The sequence below is a fragment of the Nansenia antarctica genome, assembly GCF_963989245.1.
Source record: "Nansenia antarctica genome assembly, chromosome: 4".
Taxonomy (NCBI): Eukaryota; Metazoa; Chordata; class Actinopteri; order Argentiniformes; family Microstomatidae; genus Nansenia; species Nansenia antarctica.
Window position 1 is genome coordinate 60,034,634 of NC_137689.1, and position 16,465 is coordinate 60,051,098.

General features: G+C 42.1%; 3 protein-coding genes across 3 annotated transcripts in view; 1 reads left to right on the top strand and 2 right to left on the bottom strand.

Annotated features, from left to right (window-relative positions):
• Positions 1 to 2,008, bottom strand: part of lrsam1 (leucine rich repeat and sterile alpha motif containing 1) — a 13,656-nt gene extending 11,648 nt beyond the window's left edge. The window contains exons 1-6 of the mRNA XM_080528769.1: positions 1,878 to 2,008; positions 1,656 to 1,712; positions 817 to 861; positions 443 to 520; positions 154 to 222; positions 1 to 70 (exon numbers count right to left, since the gene is read on the bottom strand). The exon at positions 1 to 70 is cut by the window's left edge and continues 15 nt beyond it. Coding sequence (XP_080384895.1) covers positions 1 to 70; positions 154 to 222; positions 443 to 520; positions 817 to 861; positions 1,656 to 1,712; positions 1,878 to 1,949 — 391 coding nt within the window. The 5' untranslated portion in view covers positions 1,950 to 2,008. The remainder of the gene's footprint in view (positions 71 to 153; positions 223 to 442; positions 521 to 816; positions 862 to 1,655; positions 1,713 to 1,877) is intronic.
• Positions 2,009 to 3,291: 1,283 nt separating this feature from the next.
• Positions 3,292 to 6,224, top strand: rpl12 (ribosomal protein L12). The gene is made up of 6 exons (XM_080527989.1): positions 3,292 to 3,431; positions 4,386 to 4,459; positions 4,723 to 4,821; positions 4,934 to 5,015; positions 5,709 to 5,795; positions 6,071 to 6,224. Exons 1-6 carry the CDS (start codon positions 3,395 to 3,397, stop codon positions 6,187 to 6,189), a joined length of 498 nt encoding a protein of 165 aa, XP_080384115.1. The 5' UTR covers positions 3,292 to 3,394; the 3' UTR covers positions 6,190 to 6,224.
• A 2,607-nt stretch (positions 6,225 to 8,831) lies between these two features.
• pole3 (polymerase (DNA directed), epsilon 3 (p17 subunit)) lies at positions 8,832 to 13,097 on the bottom strand. The gene is made up of 4 exons (XM_080528006.1): positions 12,611 to 13,097; positions 12,444 to 12,529; positions 12,222 to 12,340; positions 8,832 to 10,032 (listed from the first exon to the last, which is right to left on the bottom strand). Exons 1-4 carry the CDS (start codon positions 12,674 to 12,676, stop codon positions 9,851 to 9,853), a joined length of 453 nt encoding a protein of 150 aa, XP_080384132.1. The 5' UTR covers positions 12,677 to 13,097; the 3' UTR covers positions 8,832 to 9,850.
• Between the last annotated feature and the right edge of the window lie 3,368 nt (positions 13,098 to 16,465).

The following is a 16,465-nucleotide window of genomic DNA, read 5'->3' on the forward strand; positions in this document are numbered from 1 at the left end:
TCTGCAGGAGTCGGAGATCTCCAATGGAGTCCGGTAGGGCCTTAATCCGGTTCTTCTCCACATTCAGCACCTGAGAAGGGACGCAAACTTGCTGAGGATCGGTTGCCTTGATAGTCTTTTACGAAGGTCATAAATTCATGATCATTGCTTTACCTGCAGGGACACCAGTTGTCCTATGTCATCAGGAAGTGAGCTCAGCTTGTTCTCATGTAAATCTAAGACCTGTGGGAGAGACGAAGAGGAAGGAAGAGATGGAGAGAGGAAGAGAAAGAGAGAAGCACAGGTATTGGACATGGGTCATTTTAAAAAACGGCATTAAAAAAAAGGATATAGACAAAAATCAGAACTCTGCATTACGACCTGCAGTGTAAATGCGGCTTTAGTGTGTTACGCCACCAAGCGCCCCATGCTCTGTTATGTAACATGTGTTTTGTCTTCAAACCTTTAGGGTTGCCAGAGAGCTGATGCAACCTCCTTTGGGAAGCAGGTATCTCAGCTGGTTCCCATGGAGAATCAACACCTGGGTGAGCAATGACAGAGACACAGAGCTATAATTGATTGGCTCTTAACTATTCTAAATCTTGGCATGAAACCACTGACAGAAAAATATGCGTCCTATCCTGAAACAACCACTCACCTCTACTCCATAGACACTTGTGGAGATCTGAACGGATTGGATAGGTAAAGGCAATAAAGTAGTAGCGCCTAGATCTACGCAAGTGTCTCTGGAGTAGGGGCTAGGGGGATGTTTTTGGACAGGGTTAGGGTTAGGCCCTCATCCTCTGTACTGCTATATGTCATTCATCACAGCCATACCTTCTTCTGTAGCACCTTGCATATGGAGTACGCACTACTTGGCACCTGTGCAGGAACATGGAACAGGTATTTAACTCTTAGGTTAATAGTAACAAGACCATCTATGGTCATCAACTGGCGACCCGCAGGTCAAATCTGGCCAGGAACTTTTAAGGGTTTTAAAGGTTTTTCCTATTGAAAAGTCTACCACTGGATTCAAAAACCGTCAGTGTGAATCGAGTTCACCCTAGGTTATTTAAGTAAGGTAAACACTCAAAAGAAATCATTTTACAGTAGCAGTTTAACTTATTTTCTTTCATTTTACAGTACCAGTTTAACTTACTCTGTTATGTGACCGAGTGAGTAAAACTATACGTTGGTTCAAACAGAGAGGCGTTATCATGTATCAGTTTAATCAGGGTATGAAATTAAAATGATGACGTATTGGTCATAAATTAAATGCATGTAACTTGTCAGATGGGCAACAATTTGGTCAATTTACAGTCAACAAATGATGGAAATAGGCCTATAGATACGTTATCTTTTTTTTATGTATTATTACACTTACAGCATAATTATTACCTCCGCCCCATACCAGCCACTTGGGCCCAGGCTACAGGAAGTTGATGACCTCTGACCTATGCTGTCCTATGTCTCATACACACTGCAGATGATATTGCTTGTTGTAGATGATGAAATAGAAACTATTCAACTATTCAATTCAATTCAAATATGACTAATGCCTGTGGAATGTAGTTGTATTGCTCCTCTGCTTTCTCATAACGATTCCAAGCAATCGACTATGATTCCAGTTAATACACACACTACCCCTCGATCCAATTGCAGTACGTCCCACTCACCTCTGAGAGCTCACAAACTGAAATGTCCAGAATGTCATCAGCACCTGCCTCTTTAGACTGGAAAAGGTCAAAAGCAAAGTGTCAGTACATCTGCTACCGTATTGCTGAAACACCTCAATGTCTTCAAAACAGAAAATCTGGTCTTAAAGTTAGTCTCCAGTAGGGGATCAAAACACACACACACACACACACACACACACACACACACAACAGTGCCCTTACCCGACACAGTTGGTACTCCAAACGCTTCTTGGAGTCATCACTTGGCTTCCTCTTTCTGAAGAACAGAGGCATCCTATGTCCTGTCTGTCCCTTGAGCGTCTCTCTGTCCGTCTCTTTAGTGAGGATGTAGAGAGCCTGTGCCTGTGCCCCTCCCCTCCCCTCCCCTCCCCTCTCCTCAGATATTGACTTCAGAGGGGTTGTTGTCTTACTCCTGTCCTGGGTTATCAACTGACAAATGTGAAGATATCCCGTCAACACTGTAGAATGTCACAAGCAAATATGGAAAACCGAATCATTTGACAGATTTCTTGACATGTTGCCTAATAAGATCAGCCAGAATATGAATATGGACATGACTTCGCGGTTTTGGTGTGATCTACTCAAAAGTAACAAAATGTTACATTACATCACCTGGCATAGCCTAATGATTGAATGCTATCAGCATCCAGTCGCATCTACTGACCTATCTCTCTCTCTCTCTCTCTCTCTCTCTCTCTCTCTCTCTCTCTCTATCTAGAGAGAGAGAGATCCCTGTGTTTTGGACAGGATACATGTCAGATATACAGTTAGGGACGACTTTGATTATCCTGACAGGTGACAGCTAGCAGCCATTATCTGCTACAGCTTAGCTAGTTTATAAGTCTCGTTTACGGGGCTTGTTTACTACTTACTGTAAGTTGATGCCGTGACGCTAATTAGCTAGCTAACTAGACTGTACCGTGGCAGTAGCCAGGTAGCACACTAACGTGCACTAACTACCTAACTAACTCAGTTAGCACTAACGGGCTGTGTACACGCTAGCTGCGTAGCTCCAACCAGCTTTGGACAAACCTTGAGTGTGTTGTCCTCGGGCGGGGGTGGGAAATCACAATGACGTTGAGTATTACTTGACTTGGAAGTCGATATTCCACTTGAAGCTATGCGTTTGTTTAGCTAGTTCATGTAGGTCCAACCATATATATATATATATAGAATAATAGATATAGATATTCCTCGCTGTATATAATATCTATGGGTCCAAGTCCAACCCACTGCTAAACCTCGCTCGCTCAGCTGACAATCCACTGTTGTCGTTTGAACTCCAATTCGGCCCTTAATTTCCTACTCCCTATCTTAGGTACACCCTGGCGATCTGGAAAATATATAAAAATAGATTGGTTAAAGATATATATTGCATGAAATAAACGTTCTAAACGTTATATAACGTTCTATACATCTATGGGGTGTGAATGATTTATAATATTACCAAACCCTATGAAATTATTTCATATGTAGGGAAGGAAACGAGAGAATAGGAGCTAGGGGGCGAATTGGAATCCCGCCGACATAGACAGTATAATCTCGCGGTACTTGTATAATCTCGCGGTACTTGCTGTTTGTATAAATTCCGAAGCGCCCCCGACATCTTTCCTTTCTTTTTTCACTTTAGCGGTGAAGGTGCAACAGTAATCGGTCGTCCCGAATCGGGTTCATCCGACATCCTCACCACCTCAAGCTGAACTGAGCTCAACAGCGTCATGGCCCCTAAACTCGACCCCAACGAGATTAAAGTTGGTATGTGTGGACTCTACTGTAAAGTAGGTTTTTATTTCAGAGCCAAAATGGAGTCGTCTTCTGTCGGGCGCGTCCATACATGGCCTCTTCAACAGTGAATGGGCACAGAAAATGGTAACGTCAGGGTCACGACGACTTTTCCTCAATGCACTGTCAATGCGTGTGACTTTTGTCGATATTACTATATTTCTATCTACATGAATTGGGGGTGATTTGGTGGGATGAATTTCAGTATAATTACGAGCCTACACGATCACTGGCCACGTGGTTGTTGCACGTGCAGTTGAAGAGTCCTCTCCCTGCGGATTGACTAGTTATGATTAGCAATAGAATTTCAATAGTGTTGGTGATCTTTAGATCTTGTTTTACTACCGTATATTTAAGATGACTACTTATTTTATGCTGGCCATCTGATTTTTGGGACGTGCCTTTGATTCATTTGCCACAGCAAATTATCATGTACATTTGACCACTCGCCTAGTTTAGACTGGGATCCACTGTTCAACTTATTACATTTACTTTTGGTCAATAAGACCCAGCGTGACCGGGTGGGCACTTGGGCCGAACCTATTCTAAGCATGCCGTCTTAAGGACCATTCTGATGTTTATATTAATACAGCATGTTGGCGCAACAGTATTAACATGTAAACAAGTTGAATTCAAAAAAGAATATAATGTTCCAGCCTCAACTAACTTTATTCAACATGGTTGGTATTAAGTCTCTACAATCATACCATATAATGCATAGTGTCCAGGTTACTCCCAAAAATATAATTGTGTAATCCTGTTAAACAATAAGCAAATGTAGTACTTAAAAAAAAAAAAAGTTAAATCACTGCTGTATGGGGCATGTGATTGGATTTCTCATGTTGGCTGCCGCTGAAATGCCCGAACATAAGGGTAACTCTCTGTCGTGTAGAAAATGCTCAATGATGATGGTCTTTTTACTCTTAGTGTTCATGAGATGCACAGGAGGAGAAGTTGGTGCCACCTCAGCACTGGCCCCCAAAATTGGACCCCTTGGTCTGGTAAGTGTCCCTTCATCTTGAACGGTTGAATTATTTGGTGTGCATACCAGCCTCCCGCCACTATGCCCGTCTGTCTGAGTGACTGAGTATAATCCAGTGGAGGCTAAGATAGACCCAGCTCTAGGAAACAGGGCTGTCCAAACCGATGTTCAACTCTGTGCCGAAAGTTCTGGAACAGTCCCTCCATGTTACACAATGATTGTCATCACATCAGACAATTAAGCCTGTTTTTCATTTTAGTCTCATGACCTCCTTGTTTTCAGTCTCCCAAGAAGGTTGGTGATGATATTGCCAAGGCCACTGGTGACTGGAAGGGCCTGAGGATCACCGTCAAGCTGACCATCCAGAACAGACAGGCAGCGGTACGTCACCCAGTCTACCCCCCTCTCCAATGGGATTGCCTGATGGAGATTCTGCATTGCAATTTAGATGCTGTTTACCCATCATGTTTCAACATGCATTTGTCTCCTCTAGATCGAGGTGGTGCCCTCTGCCTCTGCCCTCATCATCAAGGCCCTGAAGGAGCCCCCTCGTGACAGGAAGAAGGTCAAGAACAGTAAGTCGCCCTGAACCTTTCCTGAGTGAAATGACAACCTCGACCCCTCTTGCATCTAGATCTTTGTTGATGGGGGCAGTCACACCCCAGCCTCCCGCCACTATGCCTGTCTGTCTGAGTGACTGAGTATAATCCAGTGGAGGCTAAGATAGACCCAGCTCTAGGAAACAGGGCTGTCCAAACCAATGGATGACTCTGTGCCGAAAGACTTGGAACAACTTGTCCTATCCCCTCATTATGTACTTTAGTTTAGAAAGTTTAACTTTCTATTGACCTAGATTGGTCCTTTTAATTTTCCTAGGAACCAATCCCTTTTTGTGTATTTATTGTAAGCCCACTATACATTCCTAAAAAAGAATTATTTGCATACGAACATTATCACCGTTCTCCCCAAATTTAAGTGGAGTTGTGCTTTGCTGTGAACATGGTGGCGCCACCACCACTTTGTAAACATTCAAGGCAAATTAAACTATTGTGGTGATGGAATAACAGGCTTTTATTGTCAACAACATCATTGCTCAAAGTGAAAATGCTATAATGCTCCTCAGTTGGGTTTTGATGTAACCCAGTGCCACCTTGTTCAAAACTCTTGGGAGAACCCTGCTCAGACATCCCAGTTGCAAGCTCAGATTTACTTCCTTTTCTGTGTATTGTCTGTTCCAATTTATTGATCTTTACCTTTTTTGTTTGCAGTCAAGCACAGTGGCAGTGTAACCTTCGATGAGATTGTTACCGTTGCTCGCACGATGAGGGCTCGCTCAATTGCCAGGGAGCTCTCTGGTAAGCACTCACTTGGCCTAAGACATTCTAATTATCGCTTTCATGTAGATTGTCCTGTCGTTGTGTTCAGCCTCCCGCCACTATGCCTGTCTGTCTGAGTGACTGAGTATAATCCAGTGGAGGCTAAGATAGACCCAGCTCTAGGAAACAGGGCTGTCCAAACCAATGGATGACTCTGTGCCGAAAGACTTGGAACAACTTGTCCTTTACCCTCATTTATGTACTTTTAGTTTAACCTTCTCTTGACTCAGATTGGTCTTGTTCTGTTTTCCCAGGAACCATCAAGGAGATCCTTGGCACTGCCCAGTCAGTGGGCTGCACCATTGATGGCCGTGCTCCCCATGATGTCATTGATGACATCAATGCTGGCAAGGTTGAGTGCCCAACTGAGTAAAATGGAGAAACAAAATTAAAGTTCTTAACAAAAAATATCAATGTTTGTCTTGGCCTTTTGTACCCCAATATTGTGTAACTGTTTGAATTATGTACCAGTGCTTGAAAAAGAAGGCACACTGGCATTTGTGCTCCGTCATTAATCCAAATGTAGTTTTGCTTGTGTACTTTTTGACTTTGTTGAAAAAAGACAGACATGGGGAGATGTGCTTTAAGGTTGGTAAATGCTAAGTGAGATGGCCAAACTATTACCCCCTTGAAGATTAGATGTATACGGTTGGGGTTTAGAAGGGGCATCCCATCTACCCTTTCCTGGACTTGAAAAAGGAGGGACTACTGACAATTCTTTACATTTAACATTCCTCCCAAATTCAAGTAAAAATCATCAAAAGATAGTGTTTTCAGACTTCTAATAAGAAAACAAGTTCATTCATCTTTAAACAATATGAAATAAATATTTAGTGGAAGGACCCTGGCATGTTTTCTACCAGTCTCACATTACTGGTGTGTGCCTTTGCCACTCCTGGCATGTTGCTAAAGGAAAATCCAGGTTTACTAAAATAAGTAGTTTTTATAAATCATCAAAATAAGCCTGGGTTGTCTTTCAGCAACATTGATGGAATACCCCCCTGGTGCAAAAAATTCAAACAGCTCTGCTTTGTTTGACTTGTGATCATCTTCCTTTTGGTCACATTCCAGAGGTTTTCAATGGGGTTGAGGTCTAGAGATTGGCCTGGCCATCACGGGGTCTTGATCTAGTGCTCCTCCATCCACACCTAGATTGACAGCTGTGTGGCATAGAGCCATTGTCCTGCTGGAAAAAACAGTTGTAGAACATTGTCAGAGCAGAAGGAAGCAAGTTTTCTTCCAAGACAACCGTGTACGTGGTTGATTCATGAGTCCTTCACAAAGACAAAACCGCCTGATTCCAACCGTGCTGAATAGAAGGACCCCCAGATTATCTCATCCTCCACCAAATTTCACAGTTGGTGAGACACTGGCAAAATGTTTCTTTTCAACTCTTTTGGCATGGTCAATAGTTCTTATTTGTATTTGTTTTACTCTTGAGTACTACTAGCACTGTTTTTGCCATCCAGCTGGTCCTATTGCAGGAGGTGCTGTTACCCAATGTGAACATTTTCTAACATTCATACCCCTATTATATGCAGTGGTGTAAGGTTCCTATACCAATGTAATGTCATGTTCTATTGAGCTGAATGAATACCATGTTATATGGTAGCTTGCCTTGGGCTGGTGCCTCTTGTTCTGAAATTCACCATTCATATATCTATTTTTAAGGGTTAGGGTTACTTGATAATCACACATGCTGCGTCTATATGTGCGTGGATCAAGGACTTCCTGACTGACCGCCCCCAGAGGGTGCGGGTGGGCCTCCACAGCCCTCAGCCTCAGCACTGGGTCCCCCCAGGGCTGCGTGCTAAGCCCCATCCTCTACAACCTCTACACCCACGACTTCACCCCCGTCCACCCCAGCAACTACATCGTAAAGTTTGCAGACGACACCACCGTGGTGGGATGTATCTCGGGGGGGGACGAGGCGGCGTACAGGGATGAGGTAGAGCAACTGAGCAAGCTGTGCAAGGTTAACAACCTGCTGCTAAACAAGTCAAAGACCCAGGAATTCATCGTAGACTTCAGGAGGAAAAAGTCCGAGATCCAGCCCCTGCTCATCGACGGAGAGAGCGTGGAGAGAGTCTCAACCCTCCGATTCCTGGGACACAACATGCGGGATGACCTGGCCTGGAAGGACAACACAAAAGGCACCATCAAGAGGGCACAACAGCGGCTATACACCCTGAGATGCCTCAGGAAAGAACACAACAAGCAGGAGATACTGGTGGCCTTCTACCACGGCGCAGTGGAGAGCATCCTCACCTTCGGCATCTCCAACTGGTTCCACAGCTGCACAACAGCGGAGAGAAACGCGCTACAGAGAGTCGTGAGAACAGCACAGAAGATCACCGGCGCCCCCCTCCCCTCTCTGGAGGAGCTGTACAACACACGCTGTCTCAGGAGGGCCTCCAAGATCTCCAGGGACCCGACCCACCCTGGGCACGTACACTTTGTCAAGCTGCCCTCGAACAGGAGGTACAGGACCCCGGCCGCTAAGACAAACAGACTGAAGGACTGCTTCTACCACAGGGCCGTCAAGGCCCTGAACACAGAAAAGGCCTAAGTTCTGGGCCCAGGACAGTCCGGACGGATTGTATGGCAGCTAGTGCTGAGGCACAAACATGTACATTTTCAAGCCTGCAAACTGTGACACTTTAAAATAATGTGAAAAAAATACTCTTGTGCAATATGACAACCCTAGTTGACTATCTGTGCAGTATAGTACAGTGGATTGTGTACATAGCCTTTATTGATGTAAACCAGCTCCTTACCTTCTTGTGATTTTATGCTTTTATGCTTTTTCTAAAATGTGTTTTTTATTTTTCCCTTTCCTAACACCAGGGGAGCCACCCCTCCTAAATTTCGTTGTTTGGTACCTGTACTGTAGCAATGACAAATAAAGTCCATTCCATTCCATTCCATGCTGCATCCCAAGGGCTTAAATCCTGTCACTAGAATACATAAATAAACACATAAGCATAGCCAATAACAGGTGATTAAACATTCAGTAAAGCCATTTTTATTTTACAAATCTTAATTCTAAATCATATAGCCAGGTGTTCACAATGCTACAAAAGTACAAATTTCAACCTTACAACACAGTTGACCAAATAATTTCTGTACAAAAAAAACAAGCAATTCGTTAACCTCAATTCAAACCTCATTCATGGAGCTCACTTCGAGCGACCTCCAATTGTGGTCAGAATCTGCAGGCTGATTGACCAAGACATGACAGTTACTGGCAACATCATGTCAATTTGTAAAGCACAAATCCAAGTTTGTTATCTCTAACAGATGTACAATGTCCAGAAAATGCAGAGCCTGAATGTCGGGTCTTAAGCAAAAAAATTGTCTATTCGTGACAACGGAACTTTTTCACATTTTTGTATCATTCTTTAGAGGTCAAGCATGTTGTTTTAATGTCAGGTACACCCCACAAACCTATGAGTCACCTCAGTAAAGATAGATCTATGTTTTAATTAAGTAAGTCAGACAAAATCTAACAACCAAAAGTAGTATTCAATCTGCTATGGGATGTATCAAAATCCAAAGTGGGGCTATACTTTCACATAATACATCAACAAATGATGAACACTATGATACTGGAATTAGAAAAGTGGAAATTATACAGTGGTTTGTATAAGGCTGTCTTGGTCACAGTGCATCAGGTTTTTATTGTGCTTTGTTTTAACATCACTGATGGATATGGTTGATTGCCTAAATTCCACTCAATTGTCTAAGTGGCCAATTGCTGGAAGACATCAAAATAGTATTATCAAATCAATGGCAAGGCCCTATTGGACGAAGACCCTGTAGCAATACTTTGAATATCAACCTTTCCCTAAGTACTGGCAATCACTGATATGGCATGACTGAATCTTTCAGGGCTATGTAGTAGTTCCTCTTATGTTGTGTTGGACCAGTGCTTATCCCAAGGAGGAATAAAATATGTATTTCTAACATGGTCTAAGAACGCGCAGCAGTGTTCTGGTCAGTACTCTAGAAGGTGAAGGATTAACGGTCAGTCATCAATTATCAACTTCTTCCTCTTCCACCTCATTCTCCACTTCTTGCTCTTCCTCCATTCGCTCTTCCTCCTCCTCTTCCTCCTCCCTACTCTTGTCGTTATCCTCTGCATCAGTCTTTTTCTCCTTGTCTTTACGTTTCTGTTCCGACGCTTCTTTTTTTCCTTTCTGGCCCTTCTTGTAAGCTGCATTGGAACAAAAACGTTCACAAGTTATTCATGTTGAGTAGCATTCAGTCGTAAAGTTAGTGGTTAGCAAAGAGGTGGACAATTGTAGTCAGTGCTGGCCACAATTTCCTTTGCTTTATAGATTGCTGTAAATCTCCACCCATAAATAGTATACACAAGGAAAGTACATTGTTCCAATCGGGGAGAAAAAAACATTGAAAAGGAACACCCCAACTACACCCATCTGCTATTTATATTTTTGCATATTCTTCTCAAATGACTGTTACAAATTATTCATTATCCAGGCCCAGTGAATGTAGAGACCAAATTTATAGGGACAATTTCACAGATTAATCCTACTCCTAGACTAGAAGGCATTTTCAATGTGTCGAAAGTGTGATTTATTTCAGGATTTGTCTTAATCTCTAACACCCCCCTCTAATGCAAGCTATATACTGATATAGGTGGTCTGATATACAAAGAATGATCAGTGCTACACAGTGAAACAATCCCCTAGGGTTATGTAACTAAAGAAGAAAAGGACATGGGGATGCAATGGAGACTGTTTAAATGTTGACATTTGCACAGGAGAAAGGTTGGATATGACCAAATGTCAGCATTTAACAGTAGTTGCTGCATCTGAAACAACCACTTGCCCATTCCTTCAAGTAAAGAAATAAGTAAAGGATAAGTAAACATCAAATGCATACATTGCATGTACCAATGCAGGGTAGTCCAGAGTACATTTTTGGATGTCGTACAAAGTAGGGAAATGAAGCAGGAGAAAGGCCCAATCCCAATTCACCCCTACGGCTCCGTTTTGCATGTTCATATGTAGGGGTAAGGCTGTCCAAATTGTTGTTATCATGTAGCGGTAGGGCTGACTGTCAACAGTGAGGAAGACGCAAGTCGCAGTCAACCTCTGCAATAAACGCGCAGATATGAGTGCTCCGGTGTTTGACTTTGGGTAGTCTAATGGAAGTGCCCAGGTAATAGTTTTCCCATAGAAATACACAATGCCATCAGAGCGCGATTCACATTTTCCGCTCCAGAACAAGATACAATCCTGTTTATTTAGAAATAAATTCTTACCTGTGGTGTTTAACAGTGGATGGTAGACATATTTAATGTAAAGTTATCTATCTAACGTTACATGTTTTAAGGCTGATTTGTGCATAATAGTCCCGCATTTTGACATTTCACATTTTCCATATTTCCTCCCCTTTGACGGCATATGGCGCTATAGCTGTGGCACTTATTAAACTAAAACAACCTGCAATCTAATCCGAGCAGTTATTATTATGTAATATTATTGATGGGGTTTATCGTGTTGTAGCTGACTAATGTTTCTCCAGCGTTCCTGTCACATTGGATTTCGGAATGCCATAAAAAACTGTGCTCCGTGTCTACTAACGTTATCTATCTAACGTTACATGTTTTAAGACTGATTTGTACGTGATAGTACCGCATTTTGACACATTTCCCCCCCTTTGATGGCATATGACGCCTAAAATTTAACTAAGGTTCAGCAGCTTAGTTGCTCCTCTAATATCAGTGCAGACTGGCAGGGAAGGAGCACGGGTTGTTAGCCTACACTTTATTAGATTACTTGTTTGATCGATTTATAGGATGAAACTTAAGTTATGAATGAATCGCGGACGTCAATGCTTTTCTATGATGCTACTGATGACATATCAGGGTCTTGAAGGGTTGTCACATTTCATAGGGGAAGATTTCAATCACTACCCCTTGTGGCTCTGTTTCAGAGGGCTTGGCTCCAAAGTGAGTGGCACTCCAAAACGAGCCGTAGGGGTAGGAAAGGGAAACGGGATTGGGCCCTTTCAGGTTCTTATTCAAAGGGACTGGATAAGTGTAAAGCATATGGTGATGGCTCCACCTTGACTTCCAATGGGCTTCAGACATGCAAACACAGAACAGCTAGGGAATGTTCCATAGAACAGCTAGGGAATGTTCCATAGAAGGGAACTGTAGATCTGAAAGAATTGGGATGGTAAGAAATATGGTGATAATTTCATCCACCCAATCAGAGGACAAGCTGAAGCAACAATATTGATTCCACCCATCCAATACTCTTAGATCCACAGGGGTGCCTAGAGTGTGCCTAGGGGTACAGTCCAGGGGTCGATTTGGTATTGAGCAATGGGAAGTTGAATGTGGTGTGAAATTATGATGATCTTGATACTCACCCTCCAAAGCTTCACGTAGTGGCTGCAGGAAGCGTTCAAACTCCATCTCCTCCATTGCAGCCATCACATCTCCTGCATTTAAAGTTTTCCGTTTTGATTTCATGGCAAAGTTGTTTGCACTATTGACACAAAAGAAGAGAAACGTTAAATATACTGCATGCCCTCAATAATATTACATTCATAGGGTAAATCTGTTGGGCAGGAAAATGTGTACTTTCTTACCAAGATGTTGCATAAAGGACGAATACACTGGCTGCTTGAGAGATGGCTCGCCTTGCTTCTTTTGACACGTTCACCCCATCTGGTAGCTGTTGTGTGCAGGGAGGTTAGTTGGTGTTGTCATTCACTAACACAATCATCAAACTGGACTTTGGGGGAAGTGCACTCACCGCTTCCTTGATGATGCGAGTGATGACAGCGTTGGGTAGATTGAGGTCCTCGGGTCTCTCTGCCATCTCTTCGCTGGGAAAGTAGCTAGCTAGCAAACTTGCCTAACGTGGTTAGCTGACAATTCAATTAGTTCCAACTAACTCAGACAACTAGCTAGCTGCACATCTAATAAAAACTTGCGAACTACAATCAAAAACACAAACAGGTGAAATGGTGACTTCAGCACTTTCTGAAAGAATGTCGACGCTGTCTTGCCTCTCTCTCCTCTGGAGTTGATTTGAAGAAAATAGTCGTCCGACAATGGGATTAGCTAGTCGCTAACTAATGCATGCTATGCTAGCCTGCTAACTAACTGAAGAAAAAAGCCTTAGCTTGCTGACTGCCCACGGGAAAATATCAGACGCCTCCCCGTACGGCTCACAGGTCCCTGTACATTCAGAATAAAGAGCGACTTTATTGAGCAAACTTCCTGAACCTGGCTGGCTAGCTAGAAAGTTCACACAGAGCTGTCACATTTGTTTTGAGCACGTTCCCGCGAAGCTTCTTCTTCTTCTATAGGTTAATGGCGGATCGCAAACCAACGACAAATGTGCACACCGCCACCTACCGTGCTGGAGTGTGAAGCCGGTCACCACAGAGATTAGTCAAGTCAATCTTTATTATCCCATCGTAGTACAGGCATTATACAATATGACCTCAGACAAATTGGAACATAAACTCTTTCAGCTGTCCTAGTCTCATGGATATGTCCTTCATAACATATCAAAAGTCTTAAGAAATCCAAGTGGTGGAAAGTATTGAAAAATACTGAAACTGGTGATGCCACAATTTCCCATTGACGCCCATGTTAAATAATGTTTTTATTCATGTCTTCTTGTCTGATGTCCACACAAAGTGTTCAATACTGTCCACAATACAAAAAATTGTGGACAGTAAAAAAACTTTTTTTTAATAAAATTTCTGAATAAAAGTCTGAAAAATAAAATTTCTGAATAAAAGTCTGAAAAATAAAATTGCTGAATAAAAGTCAGAAAAATTATTTTCAGAATAAAAGTCCGAAAAAAAATATTTCAGAATAAAAGTCCGAAAAATAAAATGTCAGAATAAAAGTCTGATAAATAAAATTTCGGAATAAAAGTCCAGTATGTGCTGGATGGTGGAGTATTGGTTCAGCGCATCCCATGGACACGTGGATCCACATACAAGGACATCTGCAAGCTGTCCAGCGAGTATGTCACAAGGAATGGAGGTATGGAGAGGCAGTTGTTGTGTTCGACGGTTATCAGGGCACATCCACAAAAGACATGACACACCGCAGGCGAGCAGGTGGGAGGACTGGAGCAGCCGTAACGATGAAGACATGCCTATTACGATGACCTGTTCCTTTCAAACAACACAAACAAGCAGCAGTTCATCAACATGCTCAGTGGTCACCTACAGAAGAACTGTCAGACGTGCCATGCTTCAGAATAAAAGTCTGATAAATAAAATGTCAGAATAAAAGTCTGAAAAATACCGTCACAGTGTTCAATACTGAAGTCACAGAGTCACAACTCTTCATACAGTCAGCAAAGCAGAAGTCCATGTGGTCCAAACTGTGACTCTTACTCTGTGATTCAAATTACTCATTCAAACTCCCCCACCTGCAAAACACTATGTATTTGCAACACATTTTTTCATTGTTAACATACTGTGTTCAAAACTCTGAAGAACACGTTCAAAACAGAATGATTTGGTGCATTTTTTGCAGTAATCATATTCCTATCATATATGACAGAAAGCTTGCAATAAACAGTTTTTTTGCACAGTGTTTGAGTGTGCAGATGCTGTTATTTTGCACTCTATTGATACTCTTCAGTTCCAGCACCTCAGCAAAGTCTGATAACGGATGAGTGATGGTATTTTCACTATTTGCAGTAATCATATTGAAATGTCTAGAAAATATTAGCAGAATATATACAATGAAATGAAATAGACTAGATGCATTCAGGGGAGGCTGGTTCATTAGGGCAATTGGACAATGCCCCACCAAAGGGAGAAGAGAGAGATTTTTTTTCTATGACTTCTAGACAGTGTTGCTTCTGAATATCATAGTCCAATCAGCTAGTGTTCTGTGGAGTATATCATAGTCCAATCAGCTAGTGTTCTGTGGAGTATATTCCAATCAGCTTCAAGTCCCGCCCCTTTCAGTGCAACTTTCACTCTACTCGAAATTGCACTAGGCTGTTCTCGTAGACTTACATGTAAATCTATTTTGGTAACTTCAGGCCATTCGGGCATTCTCTATGGGGTTTTGGGACATGCACAAAGAATCGTACGTGCTTACGTCATGTCATACGTAAGCTTCACAAGCAGCATGCAGGCCATAAGGTAAGATCAAAAAATATAGTTGGTACCTTCTCCGTAATATAGAACTTTGTAATAATCAAATGTATGCATGCTATGATGAATGGGAAAGGCGCCGGTAAAACTAGTAGGCTTATATAACAATGAGTTGAATTAAAATTAGGGCTTGCCCGAGTAATTGGAGTAGGATATTCCACTATTCATTTGGTAGGTTGCTATGCGAAGCTTCTTTTTTGCAACAAAACTTTGCATTTAATTTATTATGTTACATTATATTAATATGTAGTTACTTAATGTAATGTAGTATATTACATTTATCAAACTATACAATACATTTTGTCAGCGAATTACAACTAAGCATTTTTCTTTAGATATATGTATTAGGCTAATATATAGAACATGTCTAAAAATGTCTGAGGTTTAATTTGTGAATAGATAGACCTACATATTTCTATTCAAGAATAAGCATATCTACCTAAATAGCTCCAAGATATCTAAGTGGTCGGGAGTGACTCATGTGCACAGCCTGTTAAAGCTAAAGTCAACTGTTATACTTAAAACAGATCCCTCTCTCCTGGAGACCTTAAATCATCGTTAGACTACATTTCAGAAATTACTGTAGATACAATTACAACTACAAGACAGCAGATTGTTCAGCTACATTTTCTTATTTGAAATCTTAACACTGTTGGTCTGTCTGCCTTCAGGGACCAAAGCTCATCTCAAGAGCAGCAGCAAGAAGCCACAGGAACCAGAACATCAAGGAGGGTCTTGGGAGAAGAAGAGAAGCAGAGGCTGTCTAAAGAGGTAGGTCCAAGTTTTGAAACACAGTGTTGGAAAATCACCACCAATCAGAGTTACATTCAGGGATGGGATGGTAGCAGTCTTTATTCAGTGTTGTACTTCCAAAGTGCTTATTTCCACATTTTCTTTCACACCCCATACTTTTGACAGATCTGCGACACAATCCTGGCCCACTCCAAAGAAAGGTTTTCTTTCACCAACCACCTTGTGAGTGCCACGCTGCTCCAAGGAGAGATGTTCCAACAGCACTGCCATGCATTCCCTGTTGAGGCTCTGAACACCACTGTCAAGGCATACCCCATGCTGAACCAGGTGAAGCTCAAGACTGAGCTGTCCCTTGTCTATGAGAGTGCTGAGTTCAAGGGCTGCTCTGGTGCACTGGCACTGTACCAGGTTCTACACAGGTATGAATGGTCTTTATTGTCATTGCTATAGTACAGGTACCAAACAACGAACTTTAGGAGGGGTGGCTCCCCTGGTGCTAGGAAAGCAAAAAAAAAAATAGAAAAAAAAGAAGAAAAAACACAAGAAGGGAAGGAGCTGGTTTACATAAATAAAGGCTATGTACACTATCCACTATACTATACTGTACAGATAGACGACTAGGGTTGTCATATTGCACATAGTGTTATTGCACATTCATTTGAAGTGTCGCAGTTTGCAGGCTAGAAATGTACATATTTGTGCCTCAGCACTACACCTGA